We start from the raw sequence: 20,757 nt of genomic DNA, 5'->3' as shown, positions 1-20,757 counted from the left end.
CCCCCCAGTCAAGACGACCGGGCCACGTGCGTAACCCCCACAACGCACAGAGAGGTCACCTGTCCACACCTCCAGTCACTGCCGTGTTGGTGAGGCATCTGCTTCACATTGCGTGCAGGATCGGACGTGTGTCTCCTGTTGGGGCGGCGTTTGGTTCACGTTTTGCGCATCAGCGTGCTGCGCAAAAATTAGTTACGACTGGCCAAGACTAATAAGAGAATCTATCGAACATAATACAGGTTTTTTTTTTAGGTTAGATCGCGTAAATATATAAATGTGTCGTTAAACCCGCCACCACCCGACACAACCGATTCGGAAGGTTACATTGTAAATGTTATTGTAGGTTTTTACCCTTTTCAACTGGTAAAAGGATAAAGACCTACTATTATATTTTGCCACTGGTAAAAGAGATCTCATATTGTAAATGGCTCTCCAACACACCGGTGCACTGTACTGGTAACCAATTGGCACGTTCTGTTTACGTGACAAACCTTACTAATTGGCCGTGTCGGGTGTTGGCGGGTTTAACGACACATTTATATCTTGATTTGAAGCTTCAGTCTAGATTTGAAGTTTTCGTGACTGCAAGGATCCATACTCTTGGTTCTTTCGGTAATGTCACGTAGGTGAAGAAAATAAAAATAAAAAGTAAAAAAATTAAGTAATTAATTAAATCACGACGTTTCGATTGCAATACAAGCAATCATCATCAGGTGTGACAACCACAGCAAGAATTTTTACTGAAGTGGGAGAGAAGCTGGAGTCAAGGATTTTATACTAGGCATGGTGGGGGGGGGGGGGGAAGTGGGCGGGGCTTAGCAGTGTGTGACGATTACTTGAACGAGTCCGTGTACTCCCCTAGGTCGACTCATCCTCAAATGAGTAACCTGGTGTTGTATATGTCATTGTTGTAGCTCGGGAGACAAAGGTGGCCGGGCGTGGTACTGACCACCCACCCTCTCGTAGGTGCTCGCCCAGACTGGAAATCTGTGAAAAAGAGCTTCATAGCTCATCGGATTCCTCCTGCAGTTTAAATAAAGATTCTGATTCTGGCTTGCCCGACAAGTGTGTTCAGTCTGGATTTGAAGCTTTCGTGACTGCAGGAATCCATACTCTTTGGTTCTCTCGGTAAAGTCACGTGGGTACAAAATAAAATTAATCACGACGTTTCGGGCGCAACACATGCGTCCGTCATGCTTTGCCACCTGGTGACGGACGCTTGTGTTGCGCCCGAAACGTCGTAATTTTTTTTTTTATACCTACGTGACTTTACCGAAAGAACCATAGAGTGTGTGTGTTCAGGCTACACGAGATATATTTGCCTTCCAGGAGGAAAACGACAAACGCTGAATATATTGTTTTTCTTATGTCGTATTCACTTGCACGGTTCTCCGTACAGTCACGTGATTCTTGCATTAATACATTAATAGATCTGTGGGCCGTTGGGTTCACGCGTTAAACCATTCTGCGTGCGCGTCGGGGATGTAGTGGGCGGTGAAGCGCATTAAAGATATTAAATGCCGATGCTGATTATGATTACGGTGACCACATTTGGACAACACTCCAGATTTGGGAAAGCAATGTTGTTGGGGTTGTTTTTGCACTCTAAAAGATTAAGGATTAGGCCTTTTTTTCGGTTCACCTAAAGCAACCGGCCGGTTGGCTCAACGGTAAAGCGAGCGGCTCTCAATGAGAAGGTTTGCGAGTTCACATCCTGGCTGAGGATAGGGGAGGGAGAGGAGAGGAAAGAGGGGAGGGGTAGGGAGATTGACTCTGCCCATCATCCCTCCGAGGTCATGAAAACGATATGGACTTAAGCCAAGAGTGGTGGTAGCGCAGGGGAAGTTGACTCCAGAAACTAGGGACGCGGAATCCCCACCGTTGGCTCGGGGCTGGAGACAGGCAATGAGCACTGCCTGAATGCTCGTTGGAGCAGGAAATCACTTTTGACGTTTAACTTCTTTTTCCTTAAATAAACTAAAACAATGAACTACTTTTTTTTTTTTAGCAGGTAAGGCCCACTGAGCAATGCTCTTTATCGGAAGCGAACCGGCCACGAAAGAAAGCTCAACGAAGTGTGGAAATTTGTAGCAGCCAAATACTCTGAACGCGCACGATGTTCATTCTAAGCACGGAGGGACCCGAAGAAAAAAAAATCCACGCGACCACGGGGAGTGAGAGAAAGACACGCAAACTCCAAATTCACAGGCACTGTCAGGGTCGGAGTCGAATCCACGACCTCCTGCATACCAGGCGAGGTAGTTAACATCTCACCACTTGAAGCCCAATGCACCCACGGGGAATTTTTTTTGCGTTAGCACCACGATGCCTACATTGCTGCTTCCAGTGACGAGTTTCCCTCCCGTGGCCTCCCGCGACCTCCAGGGGCCTCGGCTGGCAGGGTCCAGCCTGGGTGCCCCGACCTCTCCCAATAACGTGCGGCGGTGGGGGAACGGTCGCCCCCCCCCACCCTCGCGGTAAACTCTCCCAAGATCCTCCCTAGCGGTGGCCCTCCGGTCAACGGTGGCGCGAGTGAGCAACTGCAGGGCTGCGCCTTTACCCGCCCCTCGTCCCCGGCGGAGTTGCGGCCGGCCACGGTCAACTTGGCCTGCCGCGGCCGGCTACGTCGCAGCGTCCGCCAGACTCACCATCTCGTCGAACTTGTCCGCCCCTTGCTGCCCCTGCTCCGTCTCCATCTCCTCGAGGTGCCTCATGGCCTCCGCCTCCTCCTCCTGCTTCTGGTAGAGGCGGCGGCGGCAGCACCACTCGAGGCGCGCCTCGTCCACGCCCCAGTAGGCGAGCTCCTCGCGGAAGGCGAGGGCGCAGGTGCCCCGCGACACGCGCAGCTTGCCGGCGCGCAGGCACGCGGCGATGGCGCCGAACGCGGCCGGGTGGCGGTCGAAGAAGAACTCGTTGCAGGCGACGTCGTAGTCGTCGCAGAGCGCCATCAGGTCGTCGTGGCTGCTGCAGGAGCGCAGACGCCCCAGGCGCTCCGAGGGGCAGCCCTCGTCCAGCGTCGTCCACGGCATGGAGAACCGCAGGCCGCCCACGTTGATGATCACCTTCGGCGGCGGGGAAAGGCCGTCGCCGTAGAGGGTTATCGTTCGGTCGTCGTCGTTTGTTTGTTTGTTGGTGTTAGTTAGGCAGGAGAGGCTCGAGGCCGCTTTGTGTTTTTTAGTTTGTTTTCCTTCTCCTCCACGTACCTCCAATTAGGACGGTTGGCTATGTACGGTGCGAAAGAAGTTCAACATACATGCGTTCAAGCTCGCAGCGGTGGCTTTTGGCTAGCCCCCGAACAAAGGCGGTGGCCACCGCATCGAACGGCGCTTTCAGATGCGCTTCTGCGGCTGTCTGGAACGCTCTTCCGGTATGAGGAAGCCACTGGAGCCATGCACGTTTAAATCGTCTATATTGACAAACTCATTTCTTTACAACTGCTTTTTTGTGTTTCGTTTGTTTCCCTTCTCTCGCACCTCTTATTGGCACAGTTGGCTACGTACGGCGCGAAAGAAATTCAGTATGCATCCAGTACATACGTACTCAATGAGATGGCTGTACATTCCCCATTGAACTTGGTGCGTTTGTTGTTGTCGAGCCGAGTCGGGAATTGGCCCTGGCCTGATCGCAGTGAGATTTGCTGTTGTTATTATTGTTGCGGTTGTGAACCCAGAAAAGCCTCACTGGATCTCAAGATTATTTGGGATTAGAATCCTGCCAAGTTGCTTTTTTTTGCAGTCGGGGGTAATGTTGCTGCTAATCCCGAATGAGTCTTTTGCAGGTAATTTGTCGGCACGGGGATGTGTTTCGCCCACACGAGCTACGTTGTTGTTCTTTTATCTGTGGGATATTCATATTGCTTTTCGACGTCATTGAAGTTGCAATGCTTAGCTCTGGGAGGAAAACGGAGAACTCGGAGAAAACCTATGCATAACAAGGGGAGAACATGAAACACTCCACACAGTTTAAGGCTTTCGCGACCAATATTATCCACGAGAGATGTTTTTCTTGGGTTCAAACGCATAAATATAAACTCCGCAGGGTAATGCGCCCTTGCGGGCAATCCAATCTAGGAGCTTCTTGCTAAACTTTGTTTTATTTCACCATGTAAGGCCAATTGAGCTCGATATTTTTTTTTTACAGAAGCTACTTGGATTAACCTCTGCCTCCACCTTGCCCATCAATACCTTTGTTGAGCGCTGGTAGTGCTGGGATAATAACAATTAAATATAAACGACACTTCTCAGCTGCACCAAAATGCCTGTTGGACTTCCCTCGCACTTCCAAATGTCACGGTTGGCTTACGCACGGTATGCGAAAGAAGTTCAACGTAGAACACACATACAACATACGTACATACAACACACATTCAAAATACATACAACGTAGATACATTCACACATACATACAACATACATACATCATACATAGAACATAATAAAACGTGCATTCATACAACATACATAGAACATAATAAAACATACATTCATACAACATATATAGAACATACATTCATACAACATACATACAACATAGTCGTACAACACGCATACATCTTCAACATTCGAGGGGCAGCCCCGAGTGGTATCCAGTGATGGATCCAAGGGGGGAGGTGGATGAGAGAAATTGCGCCCCCCCCCACACCACCAGCGCCCTTTACCCCCTCCGAGACCTGCCAAATGTTTATCAGAGAAGAAAAAAAAATAAAACGTCGGACGTTTTTATTTACCTCCTCATGCAGGAAGTAAATAAAGCCGGTTCGCTTCTGATAAAGAGCATAGCGGTGACTTCGGGACGTTTCTGTGGGAAGATCGGCCCACGATTGGGGGCACGGTGTCCATCAAGTATTCAGTTGGTGCCAAGCGAAGGGGTAAAGGCGCAGCCCTGCAATTGCTAGCTCGCGCCACTGCTGGCAGAAGGGCTCTCGAGGGTGTGTGACCTACTATTCTGTGCAGGCCAGATGTCTTACTAAACTATTTTTTTTATTTTACCAGGTAAGGCCCACTGAGCCATGTCGCTCTTTTTCAGAAGCGACCTGGCTATCACAAATGGAAGCTCAACGACGAAGTGGCTTATCGTCACGTGGAGGGAAGAACCGGAGAAAAGCCACGTGACCACGGGGAAAACACGCAAACTCAAAATATACAGCAGGCATCACAGTGGGAATCGAACCCACGACCTCCTGTATACCAGGCACTGGAGATAACATCTCGCCACCGTGGCACCACCTTTGACACCGTGGCGTCTCGGGAGCCGTGGGAGTACCCACTCTTTACCCCGTCACGTGCCAACCCGCCAGTTGACCGTGGTGCAACCCAGCTCTAACGCTGCTGCGTAGACAGAGGTGGGCGGCCGGGGAGCGATCGAATAAACTTGCTTCTGATGTTTTCAAACAGCCGCGCCAGGAGGTGGAATCGAACCGTCGCACTCCGGGTCGCACGCCCGGTGTGCGAACCGTTACACCACCACTCGGGCAGCTACCTTTTCCAAATAAAAACCAAGCTCATCAGCCCTCTCTGTCAATCCACTGCTGGTTTAAGCGCCCCCCCCTCCCCATCTCAAGCCATCGTGGCTGCTCTGACAATACTTCACCATGCTGGTCCGCGTGGGTTGGTGACGCTTGCGGAACGAAAACAAACAAATAAATATCGGAGGACCCGCTCACCTGCCGGGGTGGTCCGGACTGCTGGCGCAAGGGAGCCTCTCCGGTCCGCAGCTGGCGGCCCATGCGGTAGTGCAGCCCCTTGGCAGGTGGCTCCTCCACCGGCCCCAGCTGGCGGATGATCGCTGGCACGGCCGTGAAGCTGCCCACGTCGCTCAGGTCCGGCTCATTGCTGTTCGTCAGGATCGGCATCTTGCCTCGCCGACGGCCGGGTGGCTGACGAGTCGGTCAACCGGCTGGACTTTAAAAAAAAAAAAATCTACGTTGCCGCGAGGCTTTGAGTCATTGAACCGTTCGGAGAAAGAAAAAAAACCCACCTACTCTCCGTTGGGAGTATGATCGTGAAAGTTTGTTCCGTTGTTTGTCACCCCAATGCAATGGTGCCTTGCCTCGTGTGGTGACTTGGTCCTGCCATCGGAATGTGGAATTCCGTTCACTCCTTTAATTGCTGATGATTTTATTTTATAATGCACCCAAAAATATTGCCACCGATCACCAGACAGTCAAAAAAGCTAACAGTGGTGAAACTCGTTGGGTTGATAGGCCCCTATGCTCGCGACGCGTCCGAAGACTCACCAAGCCGACGGCCGGCATGGACGGCCGCGACGCGCGAGATCGCGCCACTTGTTGACCAAACTGGTGTGGGGGGGAGGAGGTCGGTCGGTGCGCCCCTTCATTGTCGTTGAGAAGCGCATGGGGGATGGGGGTGGAGCGGTCCAACGACGTCCCACGAGATCAACGCGAACAGCGATCGACCGGTGGCCCGCCCCAAAAGCGACCGTCTAGCGAGCGAGTTTAACGAGGGACGTTACAGGGGAACTGCCACACGTCGGATCGATCGGGCCGCAGCGAGACAACGCAAATAACTCGTTATCGGCGGAGCGGGATCGAAGGCACCTGCATGTAGCGTACCGTCCGTCGGACGATCTTGCCAGGGTCATGCGTCTTTTTCGCACACGCGAACGCACGCAACACGCGTGCGTGTTCGAAGGCACGCGCGCACGCACGCATGCGCGCTCCTCAACGCACGAACGACCGCAATCTGCCTCTGTTCCCCGTGACCGCCGACAAGTCGAAGCCGTTCACCCTGACGCTAAGTCGCTGGAATGCGGCGGGGGGCATCTTCCAGACGGGACGCGGCGTCGACGTCCGCCGCGTACCGACTTGGGCCGCCGACCGTCACTCCCCCGTCTCCTCGCGGCAGCGGAGAGCGCGGCACGCCGTAGCGCCTCCGATGGGAGGCGCTCTATCAGTCCGTGCGTGTGTCCATCTGTGCGTCCGTGCGTGCGTCCGTCGGCCGCGGGCGGCTCGTCTTGAGCCTTCCGTCGACTTCCGGACGGACGAGCGAGCTAATATCCTCGGGGAGGCATCACCCCCCTTCCAGGCCTGGGCAATCGTACGATTGGATCGGGAGAGGGGGGCAGAGGAATTGGAATGGAGACGACAACAGCAACAACAAATCCCATTAGCACGGTTGACTGCGTACGGTGCGAAAGAAGTTCAACATACATGCAAGGCAGCGTTTTGTGTTTAGTTTGTTGTCCTTCCCCCACGCCTCTGATGAGCACGGTTGACTACGTACGGTGCGAAAGAAGTCCAACACACACGCACACATACAAAACGAGCCACGTTGCCACCATGGTATGCGCCAGATGCCAAAAGACCCGCAAGAGAAGGGCCGAGTGGCCATGGGGAGAACGTTGATATTAAATATTAAAAACCTGTGAGCTACAAGTTCAATCTGTGACTGCAGGAATTATTTGGGTCTTTCGGTAAAGTCACGTAGATAGGCTAAAAAAATAACAACAAAAAACTACGACGGTTCGATCACAACATAAGCAATCGTCATCTGGAAAGGGGGTAAGTTTCTAAAGGCAAACTGTTTATAAAGGTTTAAAATGGGCGTAGCCCAAATGTCAGCAGCATGGGCGGGGCAGCTAACGTTAAAGTGAGTGATGGTGGTGCGTTTCCACCAATTAAAGGACTGCCAGGTAAAAATTACCATGTTAATGTAAGAAGATCGGTGAGCGGCCTCCACGGCGAGCGTGCTGATGTGGCTATGTTAATGTGAGAGATTAGCATGTTAATGTAAGAGATTAGCATGTTAATGTGAGAGATTAGTATGCTAATATAAGATCGCAGAACCGCCACCACGAGGTCGGCACACGAAGGTGACTGTGTTGGTGTGAGAAGTTTAACCTGTTAATGTATAATCGGAGAGCCTAAAATAGCAACTAACATCAGAAGGTGGCAGGATGAGACCATCACAGCCAGTTATGACTTAAACTGGTTGATAACGTTCTTCCAATGATTGTTAAGTCTTTTCGGTTGAAATTGTGTTTGTTTCTGTATATATGGATGGCTTCATAAACGAATCTTCGTTGATAGCCATTGGAATCAATTTCGTGTGAGCCCACCACATTAAAACAATGATCAGCCACGGCCGAGGAATTTGTCCTACATTGTTTAAATCTGCCTTATGTTCACGAACACAGTCCAAGACATGTCACTTAGTTTCCCCAATGTAATTACTGCCGCACACACAGCTTAGTTTGTAGACGCCGGGGTATTGCATGTCAGGGATCACATTTTTCACAGATGGGATCAGATCACGAATTTTACGTACTGTTTGAAACCGAACCTGGATCTTGTGTTTGCTCATGATTTTGTAAATATTTTTGGTGAGCCCTGCTATGTATGGCAAGGTGATGGTTTTGATTGGGTCCTCAGATGGTTCTTTCCCAGAGAATTGATTGAAAAGAGACCAGATGGCTCAATGGGATACAGTCTACAGAAAAGCCACCCCTAACTAAAACCTGACTACCACCACCATCCATCCGAGAAGAATTCCCTCATCAAAACTCTACAACATAGAGCTCGATGTAATTCCGACCATCATCACCTAGCCAGTGAACTGGAACACGTACACCAAGCTCTCAAAATGAATTGCTATTCAGACTACACAATCCGTAAAGATATCACCCCACGACGACTATGGACCACACTGAACCACGCTCGAACACAACACGTCAGATGCGCGTTCACATTCCATAAATGGAAGATCAAAGAATCGCCCAACTGCGACTGTGGAGAAGTCCAAACCATCAAGCACATCACTGATGAATGCTCCATCCATGCACATCCTAGCGAAATCCACACTGCGTCAACCACATCATTAGACTGGATGAGGAACCTTTGCATTTATTTATGACGATCATTACATGACGACCGCTTGTGTTGCGATCGAAACGTCGTAGTTTTTTGTTATTTTTTTTGAACCTATCGACGTGACTTTACTGAAAGACCCAAAGAATATGGCCACAAGTTTATACTGGTAGGAACCTCCTGGTTACACCAGCCCACAGGAGAGTATTGTGTCCGTCCGTCCGTCGTGCAGGGAGGGGCTGGGTGGGGAGGGAGGGGCTGGGTGGGGAGGGTGGGGAGGGGCTGGGTGGTGAGGGTGGGGATGGGCTGGGTGGGTGGGGAGGGGCTGGGTGGGGACGGTGGGGCTGGGTGGGGGGTGGGAGGGGTGGGGCTGGGTGGGGAAGGGAGGGGCTGGTCACCCCGTGGTGCCCTTATAAAACTCAACGTTTAACCTACTCACGCCGGCTTGTGCCCGCCCTCACAGTCGGCCATATTTGCGGAATACACCACGCCGCCGTTGACGCTGGCCATTGACAGAGCAACCCAACGTTCCTACCAGCTCCCTCCGCAGGAATGTGTTTTAAGAGCTACTGGTGGCAGCGCGCGGCTGAGCCCCGGCGCTTTGAAGGCGACGGTTGGGGGTTGGTGAACGCCGCTGTGAATCAGCTCCCGTAGCCATTAGGCTGCGAGGTGATCGGCAGGGGGGTACAGCAAGTGGGTTCCGGGGGGGGGGAGGGGGGGTACAGCAAGTAGGTTCCGGAACAGCTGTGTGGGTTCTCTCTCCCGCGCAAAGTACTCGTTCAGTTTAAAGTCGTGCAATTAATTAATTTGAGTATCTATGGGGAACTTTCTGACAGTATAAAACATAAGAATAGGTTTTACACTTTCTGGCAATTAAACAGGTGTTAATGGTGCCTATTTGTTGTTTGAACATCTTAGCACCTGTTTTATTTCCAGAAAGGGTAAAACCTATTCTTAATTAATTTGAATATTTCGATCAATGTGTTTATTATAGTGTTGTGATTACTTTTACATTCTTATCAAATATTTATTACAATTGTTCGGCGAATCTGGGTCATTATTAAATTGTGTCTGGAGTCTACTTCATTAGCTCGTTTCAGTTCGATCGACACTACGTGCCACCAATACGTCCAGGGGCTAAGTGCCACCAATATGTTCAGGAGCTAACTCCCACCAATATGTTCAGGAGCAAAGTGCCAATGTCGAGGTCTGGTAACCAAGAGAGGCTTCCGGAGAGGGCGTTTGTGTCGTGTTGCTATTCCTCCTCCATTGCAGGTGCCCAGCTATATTTAAGTCTGCTTTGAAAACCCATCTCTTTGAAGTGGCCTTCCCTCTTCAGTTTGGTCGGTTGCCCCTGGTTCTGTTTTTGTTTCCTGCTTTTCATGCATTGCGCATTTTTGATCCGAGGATGGAATTCGGATTACAAATTTCAATTATTATTATTTTTGCAGCGGTTTACAAAGTGGCCCTACATCGCAAGGGGATTATTTCGGGGTTACCTTTTTTCTACTTACCAGGTAAGGCCCACTGAGCTATATAGCTTTTCATCAGAAGCAATCTGGCCTCAAATGAAAGCCCAACTAAGTGGCTTAATACGTGGTAATGTATAGCAGCCAAATACTCTAAACGCATGTTTCTAAATGTGCAGGGAAAACCCATAGGACCCGGAGAAAAATCCACACGACCACCGGGAGAGGGACACGGAAAGTCTAAGTATAAAATAGGCATCATGGTCGGGATGTAACCCACGACCTCCTGCACACCAGGCGAGGTAGTTAACATCTCACCAGCGAGGCACTCTGCAGGAACCAAGCTAACACGCTTAATGCATGGCGGTCACCCATCCAAGCATCATCCAGGCTCATCGGTGCTTAGCTTGCTAGATCTGATGATATGGGGCGCACCGCATCTCCCATTAGCACGGTTGACTACGTACAGTGCTAAAGAAGTTCAACATACGGGCATACATCGCTGGGCGAGCTGGTCACGGGCAGTTTTACAATTTGTGGCCGAAGTAAGATTCGGCTCTGCAGCCAGCGGCTTACGCGGCTCTCTCTCACTCCTCGCTGACCTTCGCGTACAAGGCGAGCATGCCATGTACTGAAATTAACATATTCCAAAAGCACAAGAAAACATTAATTAGCGCCATTTGCAATGCAGTAAGTCAAGCAAGAGGCAAATTAGAATGCTGTAAGGTCTTGGGCCAGCTTGCAGACACGCTAGCATTGTTTACCCGGTTATTGAGGCAATTTGCTGCGATCTTGGTCTGCATCGGCTAACTGCATAGCACGCAGATCTTGAGTGTTGGTGTAATTTTCAACACAAGATAAGTTTTAATGAAGCTGTTAGGCTGCAGCATAACTACAGCAGGTGCATGTTGGCCGTACCCTCTGGATTATGACGCACCTATTTTTATTTTTAACTGCACGGTATTTTAAATAAAAAGTTTGTGGGTGCAACCTTTTTTTTTATTTACATTTATTTTTATTGAGGAAATGTGTGTTGCTTTGTGTGAGCCAGTTAATTCTAGATTTTAAACTTTCGTGACTGCAAGGATTCATGCTCTTAGGTTTTTTCGGTAAAGTCACGTAAGTAAAAAATAAAATTAAAAATAATAGAAGTAATAATAGAAATAAAATATTAAATCACGACGTTTCGGAGGCAACCCAAGTCTCCGTCATCAGGTGGGAACGTAACCGCTGAATTTACTGTATCAAGATTTTAGCTGTGACGGTCCCACCTGATGACGGAGACTTGTGTTGCCTCCGAAACGTCGTGATTTATTATTGTATTTCTATCATTACTTCTATTAATTTTTATTTTATTTTTTACCTACGTGACTTTACCGAAAAAACCTTAGAGTGTGAGCCAGTTAGTTCAGCCTCTTCGTCCCCCGTGGGACATGAGGGCACAATGAGTCATCTGCGCTTCTTCCCACCCTTAGCAACTTGTTGAGCCTCGACCCAAGAGAGGTTGATCGCTGCTGCCAGCTCGGCCTTCGCGATCTTGCACCACGTGGTCTCGGTCCTCCCAGGTTTCCTGTTGCCCGGCGGTGTCCATCTTAGGGACATTGTATTTCATGTACGGTCCTGGACCATCCTGAGCACACGATCGAGCCATCTGAGTTTGCCGTCTCTCGTGTGTTGACGATACACATAACACAAACCGGTTATGAAAAGCGGGGAGATATAGAAAGACGGGGAATGAGCTTGATGCCCTAAGCCATACGGGGGTGGGTCCCATCGAAGGGAGAAAGGGTAACTGTTTTTGTTTGAGGTAAGGAGGAAGGGATGACAAGGGGAGAGATGTGTATAACCGAAACACAGCTGACATAAATAAAATTAAAATAAACATAAGAGGCGACCTAAAACGAGAATTTGTTTTACACCCCTCGGGGTCCGGCCCCCGTCTAAACCAGCAGTGGTTGTTATGCCCGCTCGTGGGTGTCGTCTTCTCATGCGGTAGGTGTGTAGGCAGGTGTGTAGGTAGGTGTGTATGTAGGTGTGTAGGTAGGTGTGTAGGTAGGTGTGTATGTAGGTGTGTAGGCAGGTGTGTAGGTAGGTGTGTAGGTAGGTGTGTATGTAGGTGTGTAGGTAGGGGTGTGTTGGTAGGGGTGTAGGCAGGTGTGTCAGTAGGTATGTAGGTAGGTGTGTATATAGGTGTGTAGGTAGGTGTGTAGGTAGGTGTGTAGGCAGGTGTGTAGGTAGGTGTGTAGGTAGGTGTGTAGGTAGGTGTGTGTCGGTAGGGGTGTAGGCAGGTGTGTCAGTAGGTGTGTAGGTATGTGTGTAGGTAGGTGTGTAGGCAGGTGTGTAGGTATGTGTGTAGGTAGGTGTGTATCGGTAGGGGTGTAGGCAGGTGTGTCAGTAGGTGTGTAGGCAGGTGTGTAGGTAGGTGTGTAGGCAGGTGTGTAGGTAGGTGTGTAGGTAGGTGTGTGTCGGTAGGGGTGTAGGCAGGTGTGTAGGTAGGTGTGTAGGCAGGTGTGTAGGTAGGTGTGTAGGCAGGTGTGTCAGTAGGTGTGTAGGTAGGTGTGTCGCTAGGTGTGTAGGTATATGTGTAGGTAGGTGTGTGTCGGTAGGTGTGTAGGTAGGTGTGTAGGCAGGTGTGTAGGTAGGTGTGTAGGTAGGTGTGTAGGCAGGTGTGTAGGTATGTGTGTAGGTAGCCGTGTAGGCAGGTGTGTAGGTAGGTGTGTAGGTACGTGTGTCGGTAGGTGTGTGGGTAGGTGTGTAGGTAGGTGTGTAGGTAGGGGTGTCGGTAGGTGTATAGGTAGGTGTATAGGTAGGTGTGTATGTAGGTTTGTCGGTAGGTGTGTAGGTAGGTGTGTAGGTAGGTGTGTAGGCAGGTGTGTAGGCAGGTGTGTAGTTGGTGTGTAGGCCGGTGTGTAGGCAGGTGTGTAGGTATGTGTGTATGTAGGTGTGTCGGTAGGTGTGTAGATAGGTGTGTAGATAGGTGTGTAGATAGGTGTGTAGGCAGGTGTGTAGGTATGTGTGTAGGTAGGTGTGTAGGTAGGTGTGTAGGTAGGTGTGTAGGAAGGTGTGTAGGTATGTGTGTAGGTAGGTGTGAGTGTGTGTCAGGCTGGTGGGGGCAGATTGTATTTAACTTTCACGAGTAGAGAGGCCGCTGCTCTGTAATCACCCCAAAGGGACAGTTGCTGTCATAAAAAAATTCAAATATCACGACGTTTCTGTCATGTTTCATGATCTTCTCAAAATCCTTCTGTCCTCGGAACACTCAAAGTTAGTCGCTTTTTTCATGCGCTAATTAAATGCCAAGGTCATTTACACTGAGGTTGTTTTTTAATATTCTCTAGGATTGAAAGAATATTCTGGTGAAAGTTTTACATTAATGGGAGCACAACTTGAGAAGTTTGGACGATTGTAAATGAACGGCGTCAGTCTTTAGTACTCGTTGCTCTGACCTCTGCGGTGTCGCTATGATTATGATTTTGTCCTCAGAACGTCTTCTTGTGCCGTTGTAAATCATTTCAATGTTTTATTTGTTACGCAGAAAGTACCGTGTAGCCAAGTTACCCATCTCGCTTCGTGGGTTGGAAAGGAGCCCTGGCAGCAGCCAGCCAGGAATCAGAATCATAATATTCACGTGAACTGGAGGAATCCGATGAGCTATGAAGCTCTTTAACACAGATGTCCAGTAGGGTGGGGTAGGAAAGTTACAACAACAACAAACAGTACAACAACATGATAAGAGTGCAAAGTACAAGAAAGGTAAACAAATCACCCAAACACAACAAACTAAACCATCCCCATCCTAGCAGGCAAAGCCCACTGAGGTGTTAACTTCCCTTTCAGAAGCGAACTGCCCACAAATGACAGCTCAACAAAGTGGCCCATCATTTGGACATTTCTAGCAACCAACTATTTCGATTTAAAGATTTCGTGACTGCAGGGATTCATATTCTTGGTTCTTTCGGTAAAGTCACGTAGAAGGGAAATAATACAATCTTACACATAAAACATAATAAAAATTCTCACGACGTTTCGGCCACAACGCATTAGGACACTGTCTTTCCAACAGCTCTGTTCTTCACCTGAGGACGGCTGCTTGCGTTGTGGCCGAAACGTCGTGAGCATTTTTATCGTGTTTTATTTGTATTATTTTATTATTTCCCTTCTACGTGACTTTACCGAAAGAACCAAGAATAGCGAACCAAATACTGTAAATAATCTCAATGCACGTTTCTAAATTTGGAGGGAAATCCCGGAGGATGATTGACGCTGCAGCACGAGTCTGGGCTGCGTCTTCACCAGAGGTTCATTTATCACTCGGTATTTCCCAGACCGCCGCTACTCGTCCGGCTTGGAGTTAGGATGCATTAGCGTAAGTCACTACCACTAGGGTACAAGCTATGCCTTATTCGTAAACACATTCCTGCGGAGGGAGCTGGTAGGAACGTTGGGTTGCTCGGTCAATGGCCAGGGTCAACGGCGGCGTGGTGTATTCCGCAAATATGCCCGACTGTGTGGGCGGGCACAAGCCGGCGTGAGTAGGTTAAACGTTGAGTTTTATAAGGGCACTACGGGGTGACCAGCCCCTCCCCACCCAGCCCCACCACTCCCACCCCTCACCCAGCCCCACCCTCCCCACCCAGCCCCTCCCCAACCTCCTCACCCAGCCCCTCCCCACCCAGCCCTACCCCGCCCAACCCTCACACAGCCTCACCCTCCCCACCCAGCCCCTCCCCAACCTCCCCACCCAGCCCCTCCCCACCCAGCCCCTCCCCACCCTCCCCTCCCCACCCAGCACCACCCTCCCCACCCAGCCCCTCCCTGCACGGCGGACACAATAATCCCCTGCTGGCTGGTGTAACCAGGAGGTTCCTACCAGTATAATCCTATGCTAGCGTACCCTACATTTCGTAAATCCTGTCATGAACATGTTTATTCCGAAACAAGACAAATATAGACGGGAAAAATAAGGGTAAGGTGGTTATGGCGTGGTCACAATACATTTTCCGGAACACACGCACCGGAACGTTCCGGCTCTCATTCACCGTTCTTAATTTCCCGAGTGCCTTATATTATAGATTTGAAGCTTTCGTGACTGCAAGGATTCATACTTTTCGTTTTTTCGGTAAAGTCACGTAGGTAAAAAATGAAATTAAAATTAATAAAAAATAAAATAATAATAAAAATCACGACGTTTCGGAGGCAACACAGTCTCCGTCTTCTTGGTTCTTTCGGTAAAGTCACGTAGAAGGGAAGCAATAAAATAATAAAAACAAAACATAATAAAATAGTCCTCAGGACGGCTGCTTGCGTTTTGGCCGAAACTTCGTGAGAATTATTTTATTATGTTTTGTTTTTATTATTTTATTGCTTCCCTTCTACGTGACTTTACCGAAAGAACCAAGAAGATGAATCCCTGCAGTCACGAAAGCTTTAAATCGAAACAGTCTCCGTCATCAGGTGGGACCGTCACAGCCAGATTTGCTGTATCAAGTGAGGCAGGGATGCCGTATATTGTCGGAGGGAAAAACAAAAGTGTGTGCTACTGTCCGTCTGAGGACACTCCTCACTGCTTTCACAAAGTACCTTCAAAGCCCCTACAAAGCACCTACAAAGCCCCTACAAAGCCGAGTGCGATGAAAACTCGGCACACTTCACAGCTTAAAACCAGCGACTAGAACCTTTACAGTGTTTGGCCAACGAAACACTCTTACACAAGTTTTAGTTTTTTTTTTAAACCGGCAGCGCCATTGCTACTCCTGCGCCATGGAGCGGCGCAGTGCGGTTGAGCTTGCCGTCCGCGCGCATGCGCATTGTGAGCGCCCACACCGCCAAATTCAATGTGCCGCCAGCTCGCTCGATCGCCTGGGCCATCCCGGCTTGTTTTTGTTTCACGTCGAAATGCGCGGTGAGTCAAACGATGAATAAAAACCGCGTTGCGAACTCACGCGCGCGAGTTTTAATGACGCAACGCTCGCCAGCGCGATGTGTTTATCCTGGAAAGTCTTTAATTAGCGGTGTGGGAAGACAAAGGCTGGCTCTCTGGGCCAAACGCATTTGCTTATTCGCAGTTTTGTTCTTATTCTTGGTTCTTTCGGTAAAGTCACGTAGAAGGGAAATAATAATATAAATATAAAACAATACAAATTCTCACCGACGTTTCGACTGCAACACAATCAATCATCATCAGGTGTGAAATTCACATCAGGTGTGAAATCCACACCTGATGATGATTGCGTGTGTTGCAGTCGAAACGTCGTGAGAATTTGTATTGTTTCATATTTATATTATTTTATTATTTCCCTTCTACGTGACTTTACCGAAATAACCAAGAATATGAATCCCTGCAGTCACGAAAGCTTTAAATCAAAGTTTTGTTGTTGTTATCCGCTTTGTATCTCCAAGTTGTAGCAAAGCTCTTTTTGAAACGTTTGTCCGGTTTTCAGAACGGTAAGAGCCATAGCGGCAACACAATTTTACGCCTTAGGTTCATTCACGTCGGACGCTTTTTGCGAGTCTTACAAACCTGTCAAACCCTGATCAGCGCCCTACATTCTTAGAGACCAATTCAGACCGTATTGGTCACCCCGTGCCGCTTATAAATTTCGACGTGCATCCTACAAAGTCCCATCACAAGGGAAAAACACAAACAAATAGACAAAACAAAATTGGCCGTATTGAAACGGATGTACGCCGTGTGGACCTGAAAACTCAGTTTCCCTGTAAACGAAAACGGGTAAACGGTATGGGTTAACAGCTATGCTACTATACACTACACTATACACTACACTATACACTACACTATACACTACACTATACACTACACTATACACTACACTACTATAGACTGCACTACTACATACCTGTTAACCCCTTAGCAGTGCCCTACATTCTTAGAGACCAATTCAGACCGTATTGGTCACCCCGTGCCCCCTTATAAATCTCGACGTTCACCCTACAACGTCCCGTCACAAGGGAGAAACACAAACAAATAGACAACAAAAAACGTTCACGCAATTCCCCTGTACAAGAATACGGGTAAACTGTATGGGTTGGTATGTGTGGTCTTATTGCATTCACACTCTCAAATCGACTTGGAGAGCGTTGAAAACCAAAATCTCTCCCAATGCTCAAATGAGCATAACGCAGGCGCAGATCTCATAACTAGTGGTTGGAAATTCCACATTGCCACGGCGGGACCAAGTCACATTATTAGTTAACACGAAGCCTTTCGCGTCCAATGTTATCCATAATGAAGGTTTTTTGGGGGGGGGGGTTAGATTTCACAAATATAAATGTGTCGTTAAACCCTCTACCACCTGTCAGAGCGACTTAGCAAAAGTTTGTCACGGAAACAAAACGTACTAATTAGTTACTACAAACGGTGTGTTGGAGAGTAAACCCACAAAATATACGACTAAGGGTACGACGTTTCGCCGGTGATGGCAGCAAACAAGCGTCATCAGGCGATTGGCCATACATTGTGAAGAACGTCCATCATTCCGTGACAGCCGCGGTGTCAGCCTCCTACATTGCCGGGGGCAAGTTTCGCCTGCCCCGGACGCTCGCTGCTTGTGTATGAAGGCCGTCACGTTGATCGTCAACGGAGACGTTATCGCGGTGTCAAATATCGGGTGCCAATAACCCGTTTTTTTGTGCGCATGCTGCACCTGGGCAAACATTTCACGCAATTCGCCGGCTCTGTCAAAACAGCTGAGGTGTGCACGTGCACGCATCGACTGAGAGATGAAGTGTTATCACCACCCGCCCCCACGTCCCCCGTATAGAGACTTAACAGACTGTTGGGGGTCAAGTGCTGTCCGCGAGCACCAGTTAAATATACCCTGACGATGTCTGTGTATTTGGAGTTTGCGGTGTGTGTGTCTTTCTGTCTCTCTCCCCGTGGTCGCGTGGATGTTTTCTTCGGGTCGTCCGGTTTTTGTTTTTCCCTCCACGCCAAGAATCAACATCACCACGCGCTCAGAGTATTTGACTGCGATAAATTCCCACGTGACGACGAGCCACTTCGTGTGGCTATCATTTGTGGCCAGGTCGCTTCGGGAAAAGAGCGATATAGCTCAGTGGGCATTACCTGGTTAAAATAAAAAAATATATAAATACTGTTTGTTTGTTTATTTAAATAAGGAACGAACGAAGAACTGGGTAGTGTGACCAACACCACGCCCGGCCGCCTTTGTCTCCCCAATGCGTATGTTTACACGCCACACCAGGTACTAATTTAAAACTGAGCTCACATTAGGGAGGGCCCAAGAGATGGTTCAAATATTCGTCACTGATATTGGCCGTGATCGGAATTCGAACTCGGTTTGTTTTGTATGCATGTGGAACTTCTTTCGCACCAGAGCCAACTGTGCTCTGCGGAGGTGCGGCGGAAGGACAGCAAATGAAACACAAAAGTAGTTCTAAATACATGAGTTTCCAATTTATATTTAAACGTGCACACGTCCATTTACGTCCTAATATCGGAAGGAAGAGCGTTCCAGACGGCTGCAGAAGCGCCGTCTTTGCTCGATGGCTCGCAGCCAAAAGACGCCGCTGAGAGGACGAGCGAAGTTTGCGTGATGGTGGTTTATGCTCCTTGAGATCAGCAAGGTATTGTGGTTCATCTGTGGCAAGCGCTTTGTGTGTAATGAGCGTGTTCGTTCGGCAACCGCAAGCCAATGGCAGCTCGGCGAACACTGGACGGACAAGGTCGGATCTTGTCGTATAATAGAGGGTGTTTCAAAAAAATGTGAACACTTCCAAGAAATTTGCAACGATACCACAAGAAATGTGCCTTCGGGCTCTGGAAACCACCTGTAGAAGATTCCAGGCAATGTGGTGACAATGGTGGCTAACAAGTGGAGACTCTGACTTTTTGAAGCTATTAACATACATTTGTCATCATGTTACAGCGTATTATCCGTTCTTTTTCCGTTAAAAACGATAGACCCATATAAGTGTTTAAAACATTTTGAAGCACCCTGTTGTATATTGGCCGTGAGCGAGATTTGAACTGCGGTCGCTAACCACTGCGCCACCGCTCCCCCGCACATGCGCGCACGCATGTACGCATACATCATCACCAGCAGCAGCACCTAATTATCACCAAGCCTTCACGTGCTCTCAATACCAACGAGCAATCAGAATTAGCGACCGCGGATCGTGTTGCTTCTCACACTGTCGAATCTTCCGAGGTAGTAATTGCGGGCCACTCATTATGATTCTGATATACATTTTTTTGCAAACAATGCCACTGATTGCTAATGCAATTATTAAATCATGTCCCGATAGTTCTGTAATAACATCACGCTCCATGTTATTACACTTCGCAACAACTTTCAAAAAAAATTCCAATAATTATAATTTTTGCATAAAACTCAACGGTGGTGAGATGTTAACCACCACACCTGGTATACAGGAGGTCGTGGGTTCGATCCCGACCCTGAAGTCTGTATATTTGGAGTTCGCGGTGTGTCTCTCTCCCCGTGGTAGCGTGGATTTTTCTCTGGCTCCTCCGTTTTTTTCCCTCCACATTTAGAAAGGTGCGTTTAGAGCAGGGGTAGAGAACGTCCAGCCTGCGGGCCGTATAAGGCCCGCGAAATCATTTGGTCTGCCCCTGCCAAGGCAACCACAGGCGGGACTCGAAATTCAATACATTTAGGAGCAAACCTGGAAAAGCAGTTGCGAGTAGCAACATCATCAATACCAGCTAACGTCACACGCCTCACCAAAGAGAAGCAGTTCCAGCCATCACATTATGGGTGAGTTAATTAAATGTTTGACCAAATATAACAGTTGCTAATTTTAAGCTGATAATTTTGTATGGCCCGTGAATGATGTTATAAATATCCAAATGGCCCTTGGCATAAAAAAGGTTCCCCACCCCTGGTTTAGAGCATTGGTTCTTAACCTGGGGGTGCGAGATGCCCTTTCTGAGAACCAAAGGGGCGCCGGTAACAGTCAGGGTTAAGCGCCACTGGTAAAGTCACGTAGAAGGAAAATAATAAAGTAATAAAAATAAAACATAATAAAATATAATTCTCACGACGTTTCGGCCACAACGCCAGCAGCCGTTCTCAGGTGAAGAACAGGTCTGTTGGAAAGACAGCGTCTGAATGAGCACCACCATGCTTGGCAGCGTATATTTAAGCTGGGTTGGAGGGGGAAGGGCGCCTTGACAAAGGAAAAACCAAGAAGATGAATCCCTGCAGTCACGAAAGCGCCAATGGTTTAGAGTATTTGGCTGCTATAAATCTCCACGGGATGAGCCACTTCGTTGAGATATCATTTGTGGCCAGGTCGTCGTTGAGCAATAATTTGTGGCCACGTCGCTTCTGAAAAAAATCGATTTTCAGCTCCGTGGGGCCTCAACTGGTCAAAATAAAATACGTAGTTTAGTGAAAAAATAAAAATAATACCCAGCACCAAAAATTCCAACAGGTGGTGTATTCGCACGGATGAACACGG

The 20,757-nt window shown here is 48.7% G+C and overlaps 1 protein-coding gene across 1 annotated transcript in view; it reads right to left on the bottom strand.

The window, feature by feature from the left end:
• LOC144946676 (voltage-gated potassium channel regulatory subunit KCNG2-like) overlaps positions 1-20,757 on the bottom strand; it is a 41,072-nt gene that overhangs the window by 15,754 nt on the left and 4,561 nt on the right. The window contains exons 2-3 of the mRNA XM_078875755.1: positions 5,663-7,045; positions 2,649-3,062 (exon numbers count right to left, since the gene is read on the bottom strand). Of these exons, the coding sequence (XP_078731881.1) occupies positions 2,649-3,062; positions 5,663-5,851 (603 nt within the window). The 5' untranslated portion in view covers positions 5,852-7,045. The remainder of the gene's footprint in view (positions 1-2,648; positions 3,063-5,662; positions 7,046-20,757) is intronic.

Source organism: Lampetra fluviatilis, chromosome 42 (genome assembly GCF_964198595.1).
Source record: "Lampetra fluviatilis chromosome 42, kcLamFluv1.1, whole genome shotgun sequence".
Lineage (NCBI taxonomy): Eukaryota > Metazoa > Chordata > Hyperoartia > Petromyzontiformes > Petromyzontidae > Lampetra > Lampetra fluviatilis.
This window is presented reverse-complemented; position numbering and strand designations above follow the sequence as displayed.